Source organism: Symphodus melops (genome assembly GCF_947650265.1).
Source record: "Symphodus melops genome assembly, chromosome: 17".
Lineage (NCBI taxonomy): Eukaryota > Metazoa > Chordata > Actinopteri > Labriformes > Labridae > Symphodus > Symphodus melops.
Window position 1 is genome coordinate 20,799,737 of NC_136707.1, and position 19,553 is coordinate 20,819,289.

General features: G+C 47.1%; 1 protein-coding gene across 2 annotated transcripts; it reads left to right on the plus strand.

Moving 5' to 3' along the window:
• The first annotated feature begins 1,174 nt into the window (after positions 1-1,174).
• axin2 (axin 2 (conductin, axil)) lies at positions 1,175-19,339 on the plus strand. 2 transcript variants are annotated; one of them, XM_079366388.1, is made up of 11 exons: positions 1,175-2,799; positions 4,164-5,093; positions 7,122-7,253; positions 9,666-9,768; positions 11,649-11,789; positions 11,884-12,389; positions 12,478-12,645; positions 12,757-12,975; positions 13,112-13,246; positions 14,028-14,189; positions 17,125-19,338. In XM_079366388.1, the coding sequence occupies exons 2-11, from the start codon at positions 4,285-4,287 to the stop codon at positions 17,249-17,251; spliced, it is 2,502 nt and encodes an 833-aa protein (XP_079222514.1). In that variant the 5' UTR covers positions 1,175-2,799; positions 4,164-4,284; the 3' UTR covers positions 17,252-19,338. The 2 variants fall into 2 exon arrangements, with proteins under 2 accessions (XP_079222514.1, XP_079222513.1); XM_079366387.1 differs by lacking the exon at positions 1,175-2,799 and having other exon boundaries at positions 4,195-5,093; positions 12,760-12,975; positions 17,125-19,339.
• Positions 19,340-19,553: the final 214 nt, after the last annotated feature.

Genomic DNA, 19,553 nt, shown 5'->3' on the forward strand with positions numbered 1-19,553 from the left:
CCTGTCCTTGTAATAATATCTCCCAAAACAGAGACAGTTACACCCCATAACCTCTTCCCCTGAAGCCCCCTTTTAAGGGTCTTTTTATAGGCCCAGGAGCCAAGGACACCCCTGGTCTCAGGCCCCGTCCCAGACCTGGGGTCAGCTCCTGAAGGAGCAGCAGGGAAGGCCCGACCTACGGGGACCTCCCATGAGCCAGAGAGGGGGGTTGACAAGGCAGGACATGAAGACCCAACTGGCTCCTGGTACAGGCAGGGGGTCCACACCATCTCCATGGCGATGGTTTCCACCCTGGTGTGTTTACTGCCAGAGGTCAGGCTTAGTCCTCCAAAGTTAACAAAGGCAGACATTGTCGGGGTAGCACTAACTCAGTATATTAGCCAGATGACCCGGATACCTAGAGACGGAGCCGGACTCTGCAGACGAACTTTTACAAGATGACATATATGTGTTTTTGAAGATTTGATTTGAAAGTCTGAGTCGTTATTGTCTGACCTGGCACATTACCGTACATCTCGTATTCTGTTCTGACAACTTCTGCAACTTTTCTCTTCCATTTAGTAACTTTTAAAAATCTCTTAAAATGTGATGTTGCAACTCCAAAAGTTGATTTAAAGCAAAAAAAAAAAGATTCAGGGTCGCAGATGGCGTACAGTAGTGGTTGTGTCACGTTCCAAGAACAGAGGCCTTTTAGTCCTCTGCACAGGAGGCCCGGGTTCAAGACTGACCTTCTGCTCCTTCCCACATGTTGTTCCTCTCTCTCTCTCTCTCTCTCTCTCTCTCTCTCTCTCTCTCTCTCTCTCTCTCTCTCTCTCTCTCTCTCTCTCTCTCTCTCTCTCTCTCTCTCTCTCTCTCTCTCTCCGTCCTGATTTCCTATAACCCCAGATATAAAAATACATATATATAAATACTCCAAAATACATCAAAAACTTAAAGAAATCAAATAGTATTTTCTTCATGTAGCTAGTAAGTTAAGAAGCTACACAAGTCCTCCTCATGGAGGATCGAGTATCTACTCCCTGCAGGGGGTAGAAGCACTCTGCAATCATCTGATGTTCATCTTTTGCAGGGACAGTGAGTTTGATGTCGACATATTGGGAGTGTTTTTGTGCAGGATGTGAGCCTGTTAAAGTGGCCTTTGAATCATGACTAATCCCTTAGTCATCATCGCCTCTTCAAGGGCAATTTCCTCTTTTATTAACCTTGATGGGAAGCGAGGTGTCGAGGGAGAAAGTTTCACAGCACCTTTTACAAACAGGCTGATCAAAGTGTTTGCCGTCTTTGTACTGTACTTCTTGCACCTCAGTCCGCTGAGACAACAAGGACACAAAGACACCTACTGTCTACCTCTCAAGAATATAGCCAGTCATCTTGTGCAGAAGGTCTCCTGTGAGGGCTCATTTGAAGACCCATCCAAAACACTCCTGGCTGTGTCTATAAACACTATCAAGCATCAATGCCTGAAGCCAGTCCAGAATGAAAAAGTAGCAAGAGAAAAACGTCCACTGTGATCCGTATCCTCTCAGTCAGTGCAGTAAATGGACGTATATTAAATGTTTGATCTGTCTTTAGGCTTTTCACATTAGTTATGCTGCAGTTAGGGGCATGCAGAACAAGCTATACTGTCTTCTTCTGTTGCTTAAATCATGTAACATCCTCCACGGAGCTGATATCCTCAGCAAACACATGTTTTAGTGTGCGTGTGTGTTATGCATGTACCATGTGCCCTTATTGCCACTGGTAGGAGCTGTGGAGTGATAACTGCTCAATGATCTGAGGTCCTATTGCAACATGGAGAATTACAGTGTTGTCTATTAACAACTACAGAGAGAATTTAGAGATGCCTTTTCTTTTGAGACTAATTTTGAAGGTCTGTCCTGCAGAATTGTCTTCTGCCAGTTGATGACGCTTGCAGTGTGTTTGCAGGAATTATATTTATTTGTTCTTCTTATTAATAGTTTCTTTAAGCATTTAAAAAATACAGTTGTATTATTGTACTGGGCTTTTGTGGTGTTGTAATGTGACCAAAAATTCATGTGAGGATATGGAAGTGCTATTTTTTACACGCTGGTGCATGCTTTGTGCATCCCCAGGACTCCAGTGGATTAATCTGTAAAAACTATGCGGGTCTCGAAAAGAAAGGATCTCTGCGTCTTTAAAGTTTATGTAGCAACAGAGGGATTGTAGCGATAATGCTATTGGGGCGGCAGATCAGTTACTTCTGACGCTCCAAAGCCTCGGGGAGTTGGCTCAAGATTCCTTGTCTTTGATAAGGTCCTCACTGTGTAGCTGCAACTTCGTGATGTGGGAAAAGACTGTTAAAGCGTGGCAAAAAAACTCTTATTTTGTAAAATAAAAACAGTAGTCGTGAAAAAATGCTTCACCTTGGGTGACTGCAACTTATCCGGAAAGCTTCGGCGACTGTTTTGTTTTTTTACGGTGGCGTTAGGCTGAATTGTTTTTTATGCAGCTGTCGGGACCCGGCAGTCGGTTTCTCACTTTGAAGTGCGCTGCTCCAGCCTGTCGGCTCAGTTGGTGTTGGAGTCGCCTGCAGGAGAGACCTACCGTGCGGCATGGCAGTCTGAATGCACAGGGAGGAGAAAAGGAGGAGGGAGAAAAGCGGTAGTTTTTTTTTTTCCTCTCGAGTGCATTTTTCTCTCCGTAAACCGACTCAAACCTGAACGGGACTGTATGTGGACGCGTCGTGGAGACGAGTACTGTGGATTATTACGTGTTTGTTCATGTGGATAAAGCACAATAACCGGAGTTTAATTTGTGTGGAGAACTCGTGGATCGATGGTAAGTTACAAGAGAGCGCGCGCCTCCTCAAACTGGCCCCCATCGGAGCTCCCTTTGATGTGCTGTTGACTCGCCTTTGAAGTCTTGTTCTGGGGGAAAATGAGCCACTTTTCTCGCGTTTCGAGATCAAAAAACAGCTTCGTGTCTTTTCTCTATCATTCATTTCGTGTCCTTTTAGAGATTTTTTTTTTTTTTTTAATATTTCATTTTCATAGGCGAAGTAGAAAACACCAAGAACTGTGGGTTTTTTTTTAGTGGAATTCCTCCCCCACAAGATCTAAGACTTTGGTGTACTTGGGATTGGACGGGGCTGTTTTTTCCGTCTTAGATGCAGGGTTGAGTAACTTTAAAGACTCTTGACTGCGGAACGGTATCAACCTGTGTGTTTGTGTCATTTAGACAGTTTCATTGAATAATATCTTTAATAGCAAGTCGATGTAATCGAGAGGTTTAAGTCGTTGCTGTGTCCGGAGCTGTTTCCCTTCTCAGACAAGTTTCATACTCGAGCATTGAAGCCATGTGTCAGAGAAACAAAGTGACATCTGCCTCTGATCCAAGGTAACACTGATGCCTTTGGCTGTGAGGACGATCATGTGTAACAAACTGCTTGTAATCTCCGCGATAGAAAACAGATAGTTGGATATGTGAAAGCTCTAGTAAGTAGTAGTACAGCAAACATCAGCAGCCAGTGAACTCCAATCATTATGTTGGTCACGTTTTCGATCTCCTCCAGTTTGTCCCACATCTGTGTCCTACAGGTCCTCGCGGGGAGGCTCAATTTGACGTGATTTAGCCGCTTGTAATGAGATGTAAGACCGTACGGATGACTCCCCAGAATATAAGAAAGTGGAAGGGATGGATTTTAGGAGACGTGCTCGCATTTCGTAGCAGGCTGTTCAGGCTTTAACACTGGCATCAGGCGTGATGGATCCGGAAGCGTTCATAAAGCCAGAGTCCGTGCGTAATGCCCTGGCATTCTGAAGGGTTAATGACTTATTAATTATCAGGGCACAGGGCCGCTTGAGATACGCGAGTAGTTCTTCTCTGAAGGATGATTCATTCAGACATTGCGCAGGTGGTTTGTTACGCGCAATTTATCAGTGTTCAATCCTTGTTCTTTTTGCGTCCTCGCCAAAAGCGCCAATGCAGAATCACATCCCACGGTGAGATATGAGAATGGAAATTAGAAAAAGCTCTTTATGTAATGCTGCTGCAGCGTTTTCTCCGATTTTTTTTCCCTCTGTGAACTAGCCTGTCTCCTTGTGTAAAAGTCAGAGAGGCTCTGAAAAGACTCTGACTGCGTCTCTCCTCCTTTGAAGTTGGGGCGGATCTGGTTTTGATTAGATCAATACTTTGTGTTTCAGAGAGAAGACGGGCAGCCAGAGAGAAGCTCCCCCGCTGACATAAGAGAGTGAGGAGATTACAGTAGAAGCTCAGAAGGAGGCGAACAACACACAGGATCTCTCTCCTGCTGCCTTCAGAGCCATGAGCCGGGCGTTTATGGACCATCTCGCCAGTAGTTTCAGAGAAGATGCTCCCCGACCCCCAGTGCCGGGGGAGGAGGGCGAGTCGCCCTGCTACCCCGGCAAACTCGCAACCATGAAAGCCCTTGAACCCCCTAGATCGGTTGTGCTCGGCTCTCCGGGCTCCTCGGCGAGGAGGAACGAGGATGGTCTTGGGGAGCCGGAGGGGAGTGCCTCTCCGGACTCGCCGCTGTCTCGGTGGACAAAGTCTTTGCACTCTCTCCTCGGGGACCAGGATGGTGCTCTACTTTTTAGGACATTCCTGGAGCGAGAGAAGTGTGTCGATTCTTTAGACTTTTGGTTCGCCTGCAATGGCTTCAGACAAATGGACCTCAAGGATACCAAAACGCAAAGAGTCGCCAAAGCAATTTACAAACGCTACATCGAGAACAACAGCATCGTCGCGCAGCAGCTCAAGCCCGCGACTAAAACCTTCATCCGGGACAATGTCAAGAAGCAGCACATTGACTCTGCGATGTTTGATCAGGCGCAGACCGAGATCCAAACGGACATGGAGGAGAACGCGTACCAGATGTTTCTGACCTCTGACATTTACCTCGAGTACGTGAGGACTGGGGGCGAAAACCCCAATCACGTTAACTCGAACGGACTGGGCGACCTGAAAGTTGTGTGTGGATACCTGCCCACGCTCAATGAAGAGGAGGAGTGGAGTTGTGATTTCAAAGCCAAAGCGCTGGTTGGACTGTCGGTGAAGGCGCAGAGGGCCACCGTGTCCATGAGGGAGGTGGAGGTGATGGATAGCGGATACAGGTATGGCTGCGACACCATTTAGAACTATTCTGCTTTATAACCAGCATGCATGCGCTAGTCAAGGAATTTACGAATCTGTTGACAACTGGAAACATCTAAAACTCTTAAATGACTTCAGGCTGTCTTTAAATTGTGTAGAGAAGTCGGTGTGTTTTCCACTCGTGGCGCCCTCTGGCCCCTCTCGCCCTCTCCAGCAGCAGCAGCCCTCTGCTGGTGCTCGCCTGGATTTCCGGGGCTTTGAAATAGTTGAGCAGAATGAGGGATCGTCTTCCACGGGAAAAGTTCACAGAGCATTACTGGCTGTGGCCCCGGCCGGCAAATAATAGATGATGACATTGCTCTGCTTTGCTATGCAGTGATATCAATCTATAGCAGATCTAAGGATGGTATTTTTAAAATGGACATTGCATAGTTTGTGGCTTTCTTTTTGGCCTTCAAATCTCTGCCTGTGCATTTTAAAAGTGTCAAAAGTTTTTTTGTTTTTTTTTGAGGCTGCATCCTAAACAGGCACAGGCTTTTATTGAGGCGTTAATATTGAATTTAAAGAAGAAATGCCAACAGTTGATGCTGCAGAGTTATAGCATAATTGTGTTGGAAGAAGGGGTCCAAACATTTCTATCGATGGATGCATATTCCTCCTCTGTCATGAAGCCCCCCGCCTCCCATATTGTCACACTACTGATTCAAAACATGTGGAAGCCATTTCTCCCCTTTCCGCTTCCTTCTCCTCACCTCCTCTCGTCTGTCTTACTCTCTTATAAAAAAGAGCAGCTACAGTAGAGAATCAACACTTCCCCTCCTCAGCCCCTCTCACTTTCTTTTTCCTTCTTTTCTTGTTTGCGTCAATTCTCCTCTGATTCCCTCCTTTGCTGCCTTCTCCACTTTTATCTTTTTTTTTTCCCCCTTTTGAAATCTCAGGGATGGGGACTAGGAGGCATGCTTTTGGAGAGAAAGTGAGGGGAAAGAGAGCGGAAAGGAAGGACAGAGGAGGAGGAGAAGGGTGCATCGAATGAAAGAAAAGGAGGGAGGAGAAATAAGGGGGGTGAGGGAGAGAGGCAGAGAGGGAAGAATGCAAGGCCAGCTGTGTTAAATACCTGACTCTTTGCAAGCCCCTCTGAAGGTCAGAGCGGAGCTGGTGGGGGCTTCAGCTTTAGTCTTGCTTGGTCTCTCCCTCCTCACTTTTTTTTCCTCTCCCCTTTCTCTCCTCCTCAGACACACTCTCATGCTTCAACTCTATACTTTTTTTTCTTTTTTTTTTTATTTCTCTCTGGTCTCCCCCCTTTTCTCCTCCGTCTGTACCATGGCAAGAATGCATGCACAGCGGGGGATTAATGCAGAGGAAAGAGTGAGAGAGGTGGAAAGAGAGAAGTTGTGGGCTGTGTAAGAAGGCTTAAATGGAGCATAAGGAGAAAACTACAGCTTTCACAGTGCAGATGAACTTGAATTGAAGGCTTGGATTTTTCAGAAGTATCAGAGCTAGCCAATCACAATCATTTATTAAAGGCTAAAGTTGTTTCTAAAAGCACACAAGGTGAAATTCCCCACATCTACACTCACTTTTTCACATCTTAATCACTTCAATAACTTTTCTCTCCGTATCCCCTGAGCAGGATTGTCAAAATGTTCAATACTTTTCAATACTATGTGCTTCAAAACATAACAACTAGTAAGCTTTAGAAAAATAAACAGTTATGTTTTTAACCCAAAGTTGTCACGAGAGTCAGAGAGAAATGTCTAAACTGCAAAAAACACAATGACAACATTTGAGCCAAAGTAATAAAAAAAAAAAGGAGTTTGACATTTATGGTCATTAAAAAGAAGGAATGATCCGACATCGGCTGCCTCTGTCTTCTGTTTCTGCTGCCGTCTTGTCCACACAGGTCTCAGCATCGTTCCAATCACACTCCTGTTTTTTTGTGTTGTGAAAACACTCTCATTATCCTCAGCGCTTCATCCACCTGTTTCATTTTTTGTAACAGTTGTTGTGCGTTAGCCTCAAACTTAAGTCTGTCTTTGTAACCTCTGCAGATCATACAAGAGAGGAGAGTCACTCAACCCCTGCCATGTGGGCTCCTTCGCCCCCGTCAGCAGCACCAATGACAGCGAGGTGTCCAGTGATGCTATGACCGACGACGCCATGTCTCTGACCGACAGCAGTGTGTAAGTGATTCACAACGAAACATGCACGTGTGTGTGGGTGTGAAGGGACGGTTCTTATGAGCGGCTGTGGGACTCACACAGGAAGAACGGTTTGCTGTGGTGGAAAAGACTGTTGACTTTTTGCCTCTTGAGACTCTTGCAGAAAGTCTGTGGCGAGCAGGACTCGGTGCAGGTTAATGCCAGGCCTCTTACTGCTCCGCTCAAACATGTCTTTGAAAATGTTTGATCGTCAGTGTGAAGAGATCATTAAAAGGATACGTAGAGAGGTTTTACTGTTCCCGATAGCACCAGACCAGTTATTGTCAGCATAGTTTACGTACAGTAGGACTTGTTCTCTATCTGAGGCTCGGACTGAGATCCTTCTGTCAAGTACTCCGCTAACAAGTTGGGGTTTTACATGTAGAGCTTCAGTAGTATGGGCACTGTTCATGGGATAGTGAGATGTAAGAAACTTGTCATGGTGACTTGCAGAAGTTGTAAAGACTTTATTATGATTCTATTAGAAATAAAAAATGTCGGTACCTGTTTTGATTCCACGGCAGGTAACAGAACTTGTGACCAGAAGTGGCAGGTAAATCAGCTGCGAGCGTTTTTGTGCAGTTCAGACAGCGTTGTGTTTAAAACATGACTGAAGAGCTGACGCCTTTTTTTTTTTTTTTTCTATCGGTCATAAAAATAACAGGTTGTATCATTTTAGAACACATGGTGTCGAATCGAAGTGTCCAAAAGAAATGACAGCTTTACTGCTGTGAGTGTGATCGGTTCATTATCCACGCTGTTATTGATTAACTGCCTCTGGATTGACAAAACAAGACAACACTTTGTGTGCCTGCCTCTGTCTACATGTGGGCTTATCTGTGTACGTGCCGTGCGCCTCGTTCTCCCGAAAGGTTACTTGGCGTGATCACATGTCTCTCCAGCTACGAGGCACCATGAAGTCAGCGCACAGCTCAAGGCCAAGTGCGCTCGGGTCAGCTGCTTTTAGGACAGAAAGCAGAAAAATCTCGGCCCGACGCGCTCTTTCATGCAGGACGGCGAAAGAACCCACATGGATGATGTCACTGAAGCAGAAATGTTAAAGATCCGTACACACGCTGAGGTTCAGATCATGCAAACGTCCAGGTTACACATAAATATGGCAGCTATGAAGAGCTTTTTTTTTTTTTTACGGCAGGGAGTCCTCTGTTCTGGCATATCTCTACACAGCTGCTTCAAAGAGACCGAGGCCCATATAGTCGTATTCTGCTGTACTTTGCCCGCCGGTGTAGTGACAAAGCCCACGCCACAGGGACACAACCCCCCCCACCCCTCCTCTGTTCTGCCTGATCTGGCCTTGATCAGGATATCTGCCTCTCTTTAGGTCAGTTGAAAGGACCCATAAACATTTGAATTTCATCTAGAGATTAAGAAAAGAATAGAAAAGGGGGGAGGAGGCGGTTGGGTGAGAAGAGAAAAGAGTGGTGGAGGAAAAGGGTGGGGGGGGATTTTTGCTTATATCTTATTTATGGATTTGCTTGGACGCTGGGGAATGCAGCTGCGCAGACTTCAAACATTACCTTATCTTACAAACCAGCCTTTTGATGTGCGGAGATCAGAGGCTGGCTGCGGCAGTGCTTGCCAAATGAAGATTGGGAGGGGGGAGCGAGGGTGGGTGGGGGGGGGGTGCTTATGCGCATGACTGTGGCATTTCAAAGCAAAAGTGGAAAAGTGCTCCTCAGTTAGGCTAGGTCACCAGGAAACTGCTGCTTAGCATGGGAGGAAAGACTCTGTTTTACTCAAGTGCTTCGGTTTGATGCTCCAGCTCGGCTGTTTGTTGTTTGATTTCATTTTTTCGTGCCTCTCAGTCCCTCGGATAGATTTAACCAGGTTAGCTGCACCCTTGGGTCCTGTCCTCGGGAAACTCTTTGAATAAGAAGCTAATGCTAACAGTGTCCTCATCTGAACATTAAAGTCAGTAGGGGAATGCTAATGCTGACATTACTTCTGGCCAGTAGAGCAGAGCGCACTGTGACTGCAGAGTGTGTGTGTGTGTGTGTGTGTGTGTGTGTGTGTGTGTGTGTGGTGTCCCAGTGCTGTGCTGGAGCCAGGGATGAAAATGAGTGTCATTTCTAGGGCAAACAAAACCTCCTATCACCTCACCAAGAGCCAGTTCAACCTGGACATATAAACCAGACTGGAAATCCTGCCTTAGTTTTCCTTCTGAGTATTTTTTTTGGTTCTAAAATTAGGTCTTAAACATGAAAAACACAGAAAAAAAAACATGGAATTATTAATACAGTTTGGTTTCTTCTTGCCTGAAATGTGTTTGATCTCCTCAGTTGGCTAACTAGCTCCTCCTTGAATGGTTGTTTGGTCTTAAACGATGGATCTGATGCAGCCTTTGACCCTTGTGATCTCTCTGTTTCCCCCCAGAGATGGCATCCCTCCGTATAAACTGGGATCCAAGAAACAGCTCCAGAGAGAGATGCAGCGCAACATGAGGATGAACAGTCAAGTCTCTCTCCCGGCTTTCCCTGTAAGTACACACACACACACACACACACACACACTCAGAAGTCTTTTTGAACCTGGGTCCCACAGAGTCATTTCCATACCACCCTCTGTTCCGGGTCTCTCTTGGTTCTATGAATAGTCCTGCAAACTGTATTCGGCATTTTCAATTCAACAACACCAGCAAAGATCTGAGGAGTAACGTCAAAGATGTACTCCCACTTTCACACACACACACACACACACACACACACACACACACTCGCGTAAGCACACATGCACACTTGGATCTGCGAGCCCCCTTTCTACCTTTGGTGTCACCTACACCCCCATTAGGGTTCCTTGAAGTCTGCGGGAGACGTGGGGGTCTCTAAGCTGTTTATCGCCGCAGCGCTCGGAACACACCGGGGTTTTTCTTCCCTACCGATGATGTAAATATGGAGAATAGGGAGAGATGAGGAAGATCTCTGCCGCTTTCTCCCGGGGGCTCTGAAATCAGCCCGGTTTCCCGACAAAAACACAAAGATACTCAGACACGCACACACACGCGCACGCACACGCAGCGCTTTGATCCGAGGATGAATGGAACAAACGCACAGGGAAGTGACAACTTCCAACAGAGCTGGCCCCCTTTTTTCCACAGAACTACAACCCCCCCCTTACACACACACACACACACATGCACTCACTCACCCTCCCTTAAAAGTGAAGCTTCTGAGGGAAGAGTTTGAGCGTGTCATGTGAGCTCTGAGTGGGTCAGAGGGGATCTAGTAGCTTAAGGCTTAAGAGAGGCTAACTTCAGTAAAGGAGGTCCAAAAAAGAGCCAGGGGGACGTTTGCACAAATTCAAGTAAGCAGCCTGTTCACATAAACTTGATGTAACCCGATTCTTCTCGACGTTATGAGACATGCAGCAAGTGTTACTTGCATTAGGAAAAGATCCACAGATTGCTTCTTGCTTCCTCTCTCCCACTGTCCCCCTTTTGCTTTCATTTTTTGCTTTTATACTTGTTTTTGTTTCCCGTCTGATTTTTGGCAATGGCTGCCATTCCCATGGTGCACCAGCCCTAGGCTCCATCACACAGCGCCTCTTTTTCTCACTCTTTTCTCCCCTTCATCCTCACTACAAAGGGTTGAGAGAAACAAAAAAGGAAAAGAAAAATCAAGAAAGCCCCGGTGCAAAAATGCAAATAATATAAAAAGTGTGCGTACACACACACACACACACACACACAGACACACACGTTCTCATACTGTCACTGCACTGTACCTCAAAGGTGCCCAGTGTGTGACAAAGGGGGAATAAATTACCTCAACCTGTCTGATCTTCTGTCCTGTTTGGCACCTTTATCTCTTTCCTCCAATCCATCCCTCTGTTCATTTTCTTTTTCTCTTCCCTCCTGTGAGGACACATCTCTGCATCTCAACTTCTCCCATATTTTTAATCCCTCATCCTTTCCTCCCTGGAGTTCCCTTCCACCCCCTGTCGATATGTGGCTTTTATTCCAAGATGTAAAGCCACTGCTTCCCATCTATCTCTCCCTCCATCCCTCCCTCCGCCATCCTATTCTCCCCCCACTGAGTGTTTGATATTTGACGAGGAAGCCTTTGAAGTGAGCTGACTTTAAAGAGGCCTGCTATGATGACAGAGGGAACCAGCCGAGGCCTCGCCCGGCGTGACCGTACGCCCAGGCCTGCCACCCCTTGAAACAACCCTGTAGCCCTGGGTGCCTATCAGAGCACCCGAGATCAGTCCGGCCAGCGTGTGCGCTTGTGACGCGTGCATGTAGGCAGATGAGGGGAGAGGAGGAGCGTGGATGTCTTTGTAGAAGTCGGGGAAGGCTGGGGTTCGGTCATGGAGGGAGGGATGATGCAGCTGACTAATGCGTCTTCTTTCTCCCCACAGCGTACTCGCCACCCTCCCAAGGAGATGGTCCCGATGGAGCCGGCAGAGTTTGCAGCCAAGCTCATCTCCCGCCTGGAGAGCCTGAAGAGAAAGCAGGACACCATCAACTCTCTGGAGGAGAAGCTGCAGCAAATTCAGGAGGTTTGTGTGAAATTCTTTTTTTTTTTTTTTACTGTAAGATTACATTCTTATCTTTTATTTCTCGTCATGATAACTTTCAACTCTTTGTTTCCAGGAGGAGGAAAGAGAAGATACAGAGATCGTTGCAAGCGCTCCCATACTCTCTCCGCACCCCTTGGCCCTCCTGTCTTGTTCATCCGACGAGGACCCACAGGCCATCCTGGACGAGCACCTCTCTCGCGTCCTGAAGACCCCCGGCTGCCAGTCTCCTGCAGTCATCCGCCACTCGCCTCGCTCCACCTCCCCGGAGCACAAGGCCTTCACACGGGCAGCCTACGGAATCAAGACGCTTGTAAGAACGGGGCCCTCCGCTTCCTGTTCCATCTCGAGTCCTGACCAAGGAGTCATCCGGACCCTCGTGAGCAGGCAAAGCACCAAACACATCCACCACCATTACATCCACCATCACGCCAGTTCCAAAACAAAGGAGCAGATTGAAAGGGAGGCGGCGCTCAGGGTGCACGGCCTCTGCTCGAGCGGTGGCGAGTGCCAGCCTTACCAGCGCAGCCGCAGCCTGGGCCGAGAGATGTGTGGGTCCGTCTCATTGGACAACAGCACAGGGTGAGTTTAAGTCACTTCTCCGATCTTTTTTCCTGGTGTTTCCTTGTGTTGAACGTGTAAAAAATGAACTCCTCCCTTCTGCTTCCAGGCGATCCAGCTCTCTTTCCAGGCGTGTGTGTAGAGCAGGGGCTGAGGATGGAGCAGCCGACAGGTGTATGGAGGACTTACAGCTGCCCACCGACACGGCTGACCCCACCCAAAATGTGCTGCAGTGGATCCTGGAAAGTAAACGGCAAGGCCGGCACAAGTCTCACAGGTAAGAACTTGCTGATACCTTTAGCTTTTAGCTTTATTAAACTCTAACACGTCCTGAGTTCTGCCCCTGCAAAGCGTGTCTTGAGGCTTATAGTCTCTTTTTTCTCCCCAGCAGTAACCAGAGCACCAAAAAATCCTTTGGAGGCTCCTCCACCCAGACGCACACGTGGGGTGGCGGTGGAAGCTGTGGCCACCTGCGTAGCCACCAGCCGGCCCAGCCATTCATCCAGGACCCGGCCATGCCTCCCCTGCCCCCTCCAAACACTTTGGCCCAGCTGGAGGAGGCCTGCCGCAGACTGGAGGAGGTCTCCACCAAGACCACCAAGCAAAGGTACACAGAGACGAGAGGTTGAGTGCTGCTTGGATTTTCGTAGCCATCAAACAAAGTTGTGACTGATGAACGAGCTCATTAGTAACTGAAGGGAATATGACTGTATAACTGAGCCTGCTGGTTCATCTCTTCCCAGACATTCAGTGTCCAGCGTCCAGCAAGAGAAGAGCCTCCTCGTGCCTGTCCAGGGTGAGGGGTCCGTCCCCCTGTCTTTAGCCAATCCCAGCCCTGCCGGCCTTCCTACCACCAGCCCCGGTCTCCAATCAGAAGAGTACGATGCCTCTAGCGTCCCGCCCTCCCTCTCCTCTCCTCCTCTCTGCTCCTCTTCCTCCTCCTCTCAGCCATAGCCTCCACCTTGCAGTGTACTTCTACCCTTTTAACTCTTCCTGCTTGACACCTCGCTGCACATGTAGGCACACAGACAAGTGGTCAAACCTACATATTGCACATGTGCACACACACACACACACACACACACACATACATCACTGAAAAGAGTGGGTGACCCCCTTCTTTTTTTGAGGAGTGTATTCTGAGCTTTGTTCAGAGATGACTGGCTCTGCCTCTCTTTGCATGAATCGTGTGTGTTTGTGTTGTGTGTGGGGAGTGTGTAGTCACCGCACCACCTGACTGAGACATCCCTTTCATATATATGTATCACTTTTATTGGCTGTCCTTCAGTGAGCTGGCAGTCGGCTGGGGCGAGCAGAGCTTAGCAAAGAGAGCGAGCTCCTCTGAAGTGGGCCTACAAAGCCTTGGACATAGCTGAAGGGGAATTGATAATACTGAGCCCCTTCTCTACACACACACACACACACACACACACACACACACAAGTACACACTTACTGATGTCAGTGGGTCACTCACTCAGTTCGTGGTGTTCTTCAGTTACTGTATTTCTAGTGCAGTCCGGTCTTCTGTGCACTTTGCAGATGTGATGTTTTGATCCTGACGATGCTTTGCTCTTTTCCTGGTTTCTCTTTTTAATCATCGTCTGTGCGTTTCACGAGGCCGTCTCTAATTTTCTCTTTTTTTTCTGACTTCTTCCAGGATGAAGGAGTGTAAGAAGGGTTCGGGGGCGTGCGGCGGCGGAGAGACAGTGGTGACGTATTTCTTCTGCGGTGAGGAGATCCCCTACAGAAGGACCATGAAGAGCCACAGTCTCACTTTGGGTCACTTTAAGGAGCAGCTTCGCAAGAAGGGCAACTACAGGTGTGTAGTGTAAGACTGGAACACGTAGAGTGACGTAACCTGAACTTCTGACACCGGCCACTCTCTGATATTGTGATTGCCGACTATAAAACGCTATCAGTTCATCAGCCTTGAAATAAAAGAGGGTTTGAAGACGGAACAAATGATGCACAGATCCCTCTGCACAGGTGGAAGTTCAGAAGTGCAGCTTCAGAGCTGGGAAGTTTTGTAATCCACGTAGATTGTTCTTAAAAAATCTGCACAGACATTATTCTGGTACCTGCAGGATTACAGACGCTGCGGGACGCACCGTCCAAGATGTCAGCATTACTGTGACTTTGTGCATCAGAATGGACACAATCCTTAACGGAGCAGGACTAATGGAAACCATAAAGTGAAGCAAGCTGTTGTAAGCTGAGGCTTCACTCAGTGAGGGTCCATCTTTGATCTTTGAACTGCGAGACCTGATGTGTTTTCTACACATGTATTAGAGCGCTATCCACGTCTATACATAGCTCTGTTATCAGTCTTTATTTACATGTGTGCACAGTCTGATTCAGGCCTCTGTGGTTTGTGTGTGTGCTTGAAAGGGGGGGTGCAATGAAAAAGGAAAGGACAAGAGCGAGCGAGCGAGTGAGCGAGGGAGGGTGGGTGGTGCGGGGGTTAGTGGAAGAGTTTGAACTGCAGCGATTTGGGTCCCATCTGGTATTGATTTCCATGCTAAGGCACACTTAATACACATGGCTTTGAAGCCCCGGCCCCTTTCATTTCAACCAACAAAGACTCACACAAATGGCCAGCGTGCAAATTCTTCACTGATACTATCAGGGGCTCTTTTTTTTTTTTCTTCCTGCCCCGGTGTGTGAGTGTGTGCGCATACATCAATGCGCCCGCGTTGAGCGTGCACTCTGTTTACACATGTTGTAATCATTTTATGGATATTTTTGAAAGGCAGATTGTTAAATGCCAGACTGGCTTGTTTGCTGTACTTCAGGGCGCTGACTGAGGCCGCACAGCTCCAGTGTGTTTGTGAGAGAGATTTCACTTTGATTGCTCCTTTCCAGCGGGGCACTGAAGGGAAGCAGATCAAACATTTGCTGCTTAGGCGGACACGGTCTCCAGGATAAGCACGAGTTGAGGATTGTGTTGATAATTACAGGTATCCGGCTCTTTCTGCAGAACAAAAAAAGCAGAAGAACTTATAGACACATCTTCGCGTCCAGATGTGTTCAGCATTTTCAGATCAACAAACGTGACAAGCTCTCAGCTCGGACTCCCCCCCCCCCCCCCCCTACACACACACACATCTGTCCGTCTCCCACTATTCTCTTCCCCTTGGCTCACTGTCTCAGTTCCTGTGTCATACCATCCACATTTTTTGGAAAGAGAGCCGCGCGGCGCTTTAATAGCAGCCAGAGAATGTGTGGAGTTGGGTCATTTCAACATGGCAGCGGTTCAACAAAGAACAGTACTGCCGGGCCCTGCCAGACAATATTGGTGCCAGATGTCAGTGCAAATGCAGAGAGAGAGAGAAGGGGAGAAGAGAGGGGGAAAAACAGATCCAGCCACATAAAACATGTTCCAGTGGAAATTCAGTCTCTCTCTCTCTCTCTCTCTCTCTCTCTCTCTCTCTCTCCCTCTCCCTCTCCCTCTCTCTCCCTCCCTCCCTCTCTCTCACTCTGCAAAAAAAAAAGAAAAGATCACGGCTCTTTGAAGATTTTCTTTTAAAGGCTCGTCCTGTTTTTCCTTCTTCCTGGGCAGGATGAGAGAGAGAGGAGGACACACTTATTAGGCCTGTTTTATGATCTTTCATGTCCTCTTATTGATCTGCCTTGTTGTTCTTACCTCCCTCTTTTTTCTCTTTAACTTTGTTAAAGCCGTCCTCTATTTCAAATGAAGCTGCTCGTTATTAGTGACCTCCCTCGTGCTGATTGGCTCGTGTGCATTCAGACATCTGAGCACGGAGTCTGTAGCTGGATTTTTTCTCTCTTTTATGACAAGAATCACATGTTGGATTTTGTCAGCCTCACATCTCATTAAAGACAAAATGCTCACAAACATTCCAGTCACCCCACACATGGAGCAAACCGAGGCATTTTTCCATTACATAGTTAATGAGTGAAACCCACCCCTGCTGCTTTCTCTTCCTCTAAAAACCAGGCTGGGGGGGGGGGGGGGGGTATGCATCATTAATGGCCCAGTGAAGTCATGGCTGACAAGAAGCCCCTCCTTACTTACTTTTTCGTCAACACACACACACACACACACAGAAAGTTGTCAGTCTGCTGCCCTTCCTATAGCACCCAGCGAGAGCTCGTGCTATCAACGGGGGTAAGGAAGTACACGGTGTACTGCGTGCTCCTCCTCCTCCTCCACTTTGTTCTTTTCTTTGTCCTGTAATAATGAAACGGGGATGAGGGGCAAGTGAAAGCACGTGCGTCTCCTGACGAGTGCACAGGCAAGAGTGTGTGTGTGTCGGGGGGGGTGGGGGGGTGTGTAATGACAGGCAGACTTCCAGGCACCCAAAATTTCAGTCTTTGTCAAAGGAGCCCTTGATTTGCACGCTGGCCTAATTGGCCCCTGTTCGCCGGGGCAAAGCTCACGACAACTGCATGTAGAAAAGAGAAAGGGAGAGGTAAAAAAAAAAAACAAGAGTGGGAAGGGATGAAGAGCGTGAGCCTCTTCATTTTAGACCAAGACGTTTCCACAGCAGGTTCCACCCCACCCTGAGAGCTCTGTGGGCCCAGCAGGCTCCGCTGAATGTGCACCGAGTGGCTTTTCACAGACGGTGGAAATGATTCTTGATGTTTCAAAGGTGGAACAAAGGAGGTGGCGACAAGCTGTTAGACTCTTTTTGGGGGTCTTTCTTTTGACTTTTATCTTGAATCCAGCTTGTGTGAAGACTGTGTGTCTGTGAATCTGTGGGTGTTAACCCTGTGTTGTCTCTCTGCTGCAGGTACTACTTCAAAAAGGCCAGCAATGAGTTTGACTGCGGGGCCGTGTTCGAGGAGGTGTCCGTCGACAGCTCCGTGCTGCCCACCTATGAGGGCAAGATCCTGGGCAAGGTGGAGAGGATGGAGTGAGGAGCTCCGCGTTGATGTGGATTAAACTCCTGTGAACACTTGGACCTCCTGTGGAGGTTCTTCCTCACGTGCTCTGAAGCGTGACGCCCGTGTCTTTTTAAGCTAACCGCGCAGGACCGGAGATGTTTAAGGAACGTCGGCTAGACGTGGAAAGACCAAGTGGACACACGATGATGATCGAAAAGAAAGGAAGACAAACGATCGCTATCAAAGGACCTTGAAGTGAAGAAAACAAAGGATTGTATGTTGCTGGACTGAAACATTGTGTCTGTGTTTCCAGAAGAGAGAACTTTAGAGACTCCAGGTGAATGACCACTCCTCAAAGAGGCGGGGCCACGGGTTCAAATCTGACACTGACAGCCTACCTGCCCTTACCTGTCAGCATCTGCCCTGTGGCACCTGCTCGCCCCTCACTTAGATGTATATGCAAATATACATGTACATTGCATTGTATTGTGATGCTTGTATTGCTGTGTAAAGATTATATTGCTATTTATTGGAAATATCCCTGCCCTAACCCTTTTATTCTTCCATGGACAAGCTGCTTGGAGTTGGACAAACTTCTCTTATTTTTCCAGATCGTAGACGATTTTTTATTTTTCATTCCTTTCTGTGCGTCAGTTCTGGAGCAAAGGAAATGGGTTTTATTCATTTTCTGCCCCTCATATCGAACTGTAAACTTCAAAGATACCTCTTCAATAACTCCACTCGTGTTCCTGGAGGTTTGAGCGGGACATCTCTGATCTCTCGGCCGGAGAGCTTACTGCTGAAGCTTTGACAACAGTTCTCTTTTCACTTAAAAAAAAAAAAAAAGAAAGAAAAAAAGTCTGATAATATATTTACTACTGCAGTGCTACTTGTGGTTGTGTCCCTAAATGGGCACTGGGTGTACTTTGAAAAAGAAAAGTCTAGATGCTATTAATGTTTCATGCCCTTCTTTGGGACTCTGCCCAGCTAGCCTTGATCTGTCGCGTCTTAGTGCCTTTGTTTCAGTGGCGCAGGCATCGCACAAATCGCCTACGTATTTGCTTAGAGAGGAGAATGCCCTGACCGGGTCCCCAAAATGTGTTTACACCAATGTTCATATTTACCAACGCAAAGCTCTAGATGTGCTCCCCAACGTGCTTACCTTTGTGACTGACATGTCGTCGAGTAGGGCTTACTGTGTGTGTGTGTGTGTGTGTATTTGAAGCCTGCGCTATGAGCTGCAGACGCTAACGATGGTGGTGACATACACTACGTCCATAGTGTTTAAACTGAGTACAGTAGCTGTGCCTACATGGATTCTTGCCGTGTTTTACCCAGTTTTCAGGGTCCTTTTACTCCCTTGGTTTTTACAAGGGGCCTTATGTTGAAAAGATATTTTTATGCCTTTTAGTATCCGTTTCATCATGTTTATGTTTTATAATATTTTTCATGGCTTCCTTGGCTCCACTTGTAAACTGTAAATTATGCGTTCTATAGAGCTCAGTTGAAAAAGATGCCTCGGTACTTTAATTATTGTAATTATGAAGAGATGTAGCCTTTATTAAAATGTTCTATTTTTCAAATTAGCAAATGGCTTCCTTTGTTTTTTTTTGTGTCTCTCGTGATGGATGTTGTATGGATTTTATCTGCTTTAATTGGGATGGTAATGTGTGTATGTGAGGGTGTTAAACCAGCGTCCGTACACACACACACACACACACACACACACACACACCCCTGCTGAGGAGAGTACAACTCCTCGGATCCAGTGAGAAATCTCCTTCAGATTTGCATCCATTATCAGCTCTTAATTTACTCCCTGTTGGAAATTAAAACATGCAGCATTAATTTGGCCACCGGAGCCTCTGCGATGGAGCGTGAGAAGAAGTGTGTGTAAGTGTGCTTTAATGAGACATTTGGCAAATGGTGCCATAAGTACGTTTCACGCAGCTGTTTGCACAGTTAACTGTTAGGCCTCCTGTGGCACCTCGTGCACTGTGTGTGTGTGTGTGTGTGTGTGTGTGTGTGTGTGTGTGATGAGGCCACCTTGATGTAACTCTGTGACAGTGTTTACAGTATCTACAGTATTTATTGTTGATTTAAAATCTGATATAAATTAAATTTGTCTAATTTTCATCAAATCTCACAATTAAACTGCAACCAGGGTCTGAAATGAACAGCTGCCAAATGTTGTATGACGTGTGGAGATTTGCTGTTAGACGTTTACAGTTCACAGAGCTTTATTGTGAGTATGTGAAAACAAAAACACATTTTACTACGTTTAGAAAACAGACCTGGCAGCTTGAACATATTCATCCAGTTGTCATCTCGACCG

Bases quoted from the DNA above. Each gene is read 5' to 3' on its own strand.
- axin2 (XM_079366388.1), top strand. From the start codon at position 4,285: ATGAGCCGGGCGTTTATGGACCATCTCGCCAGTAGTTTCAGAGAAGAT. The intron at 12,646-12,756 runs GTAAGAACTTGC...TTTTCTCCCCAG, and splicing joins GGCCGGCACAAGTCTCACAG to CAGTAACCAGAGCACCAAAA. The intron at 12,976-13,111 runs GTACACAGAGAC...ATCTCTTCCCAG, and splicing joins ACCAAGACCACCAAGCAAAG to ACATTCAGTGTCCAGCGTCC.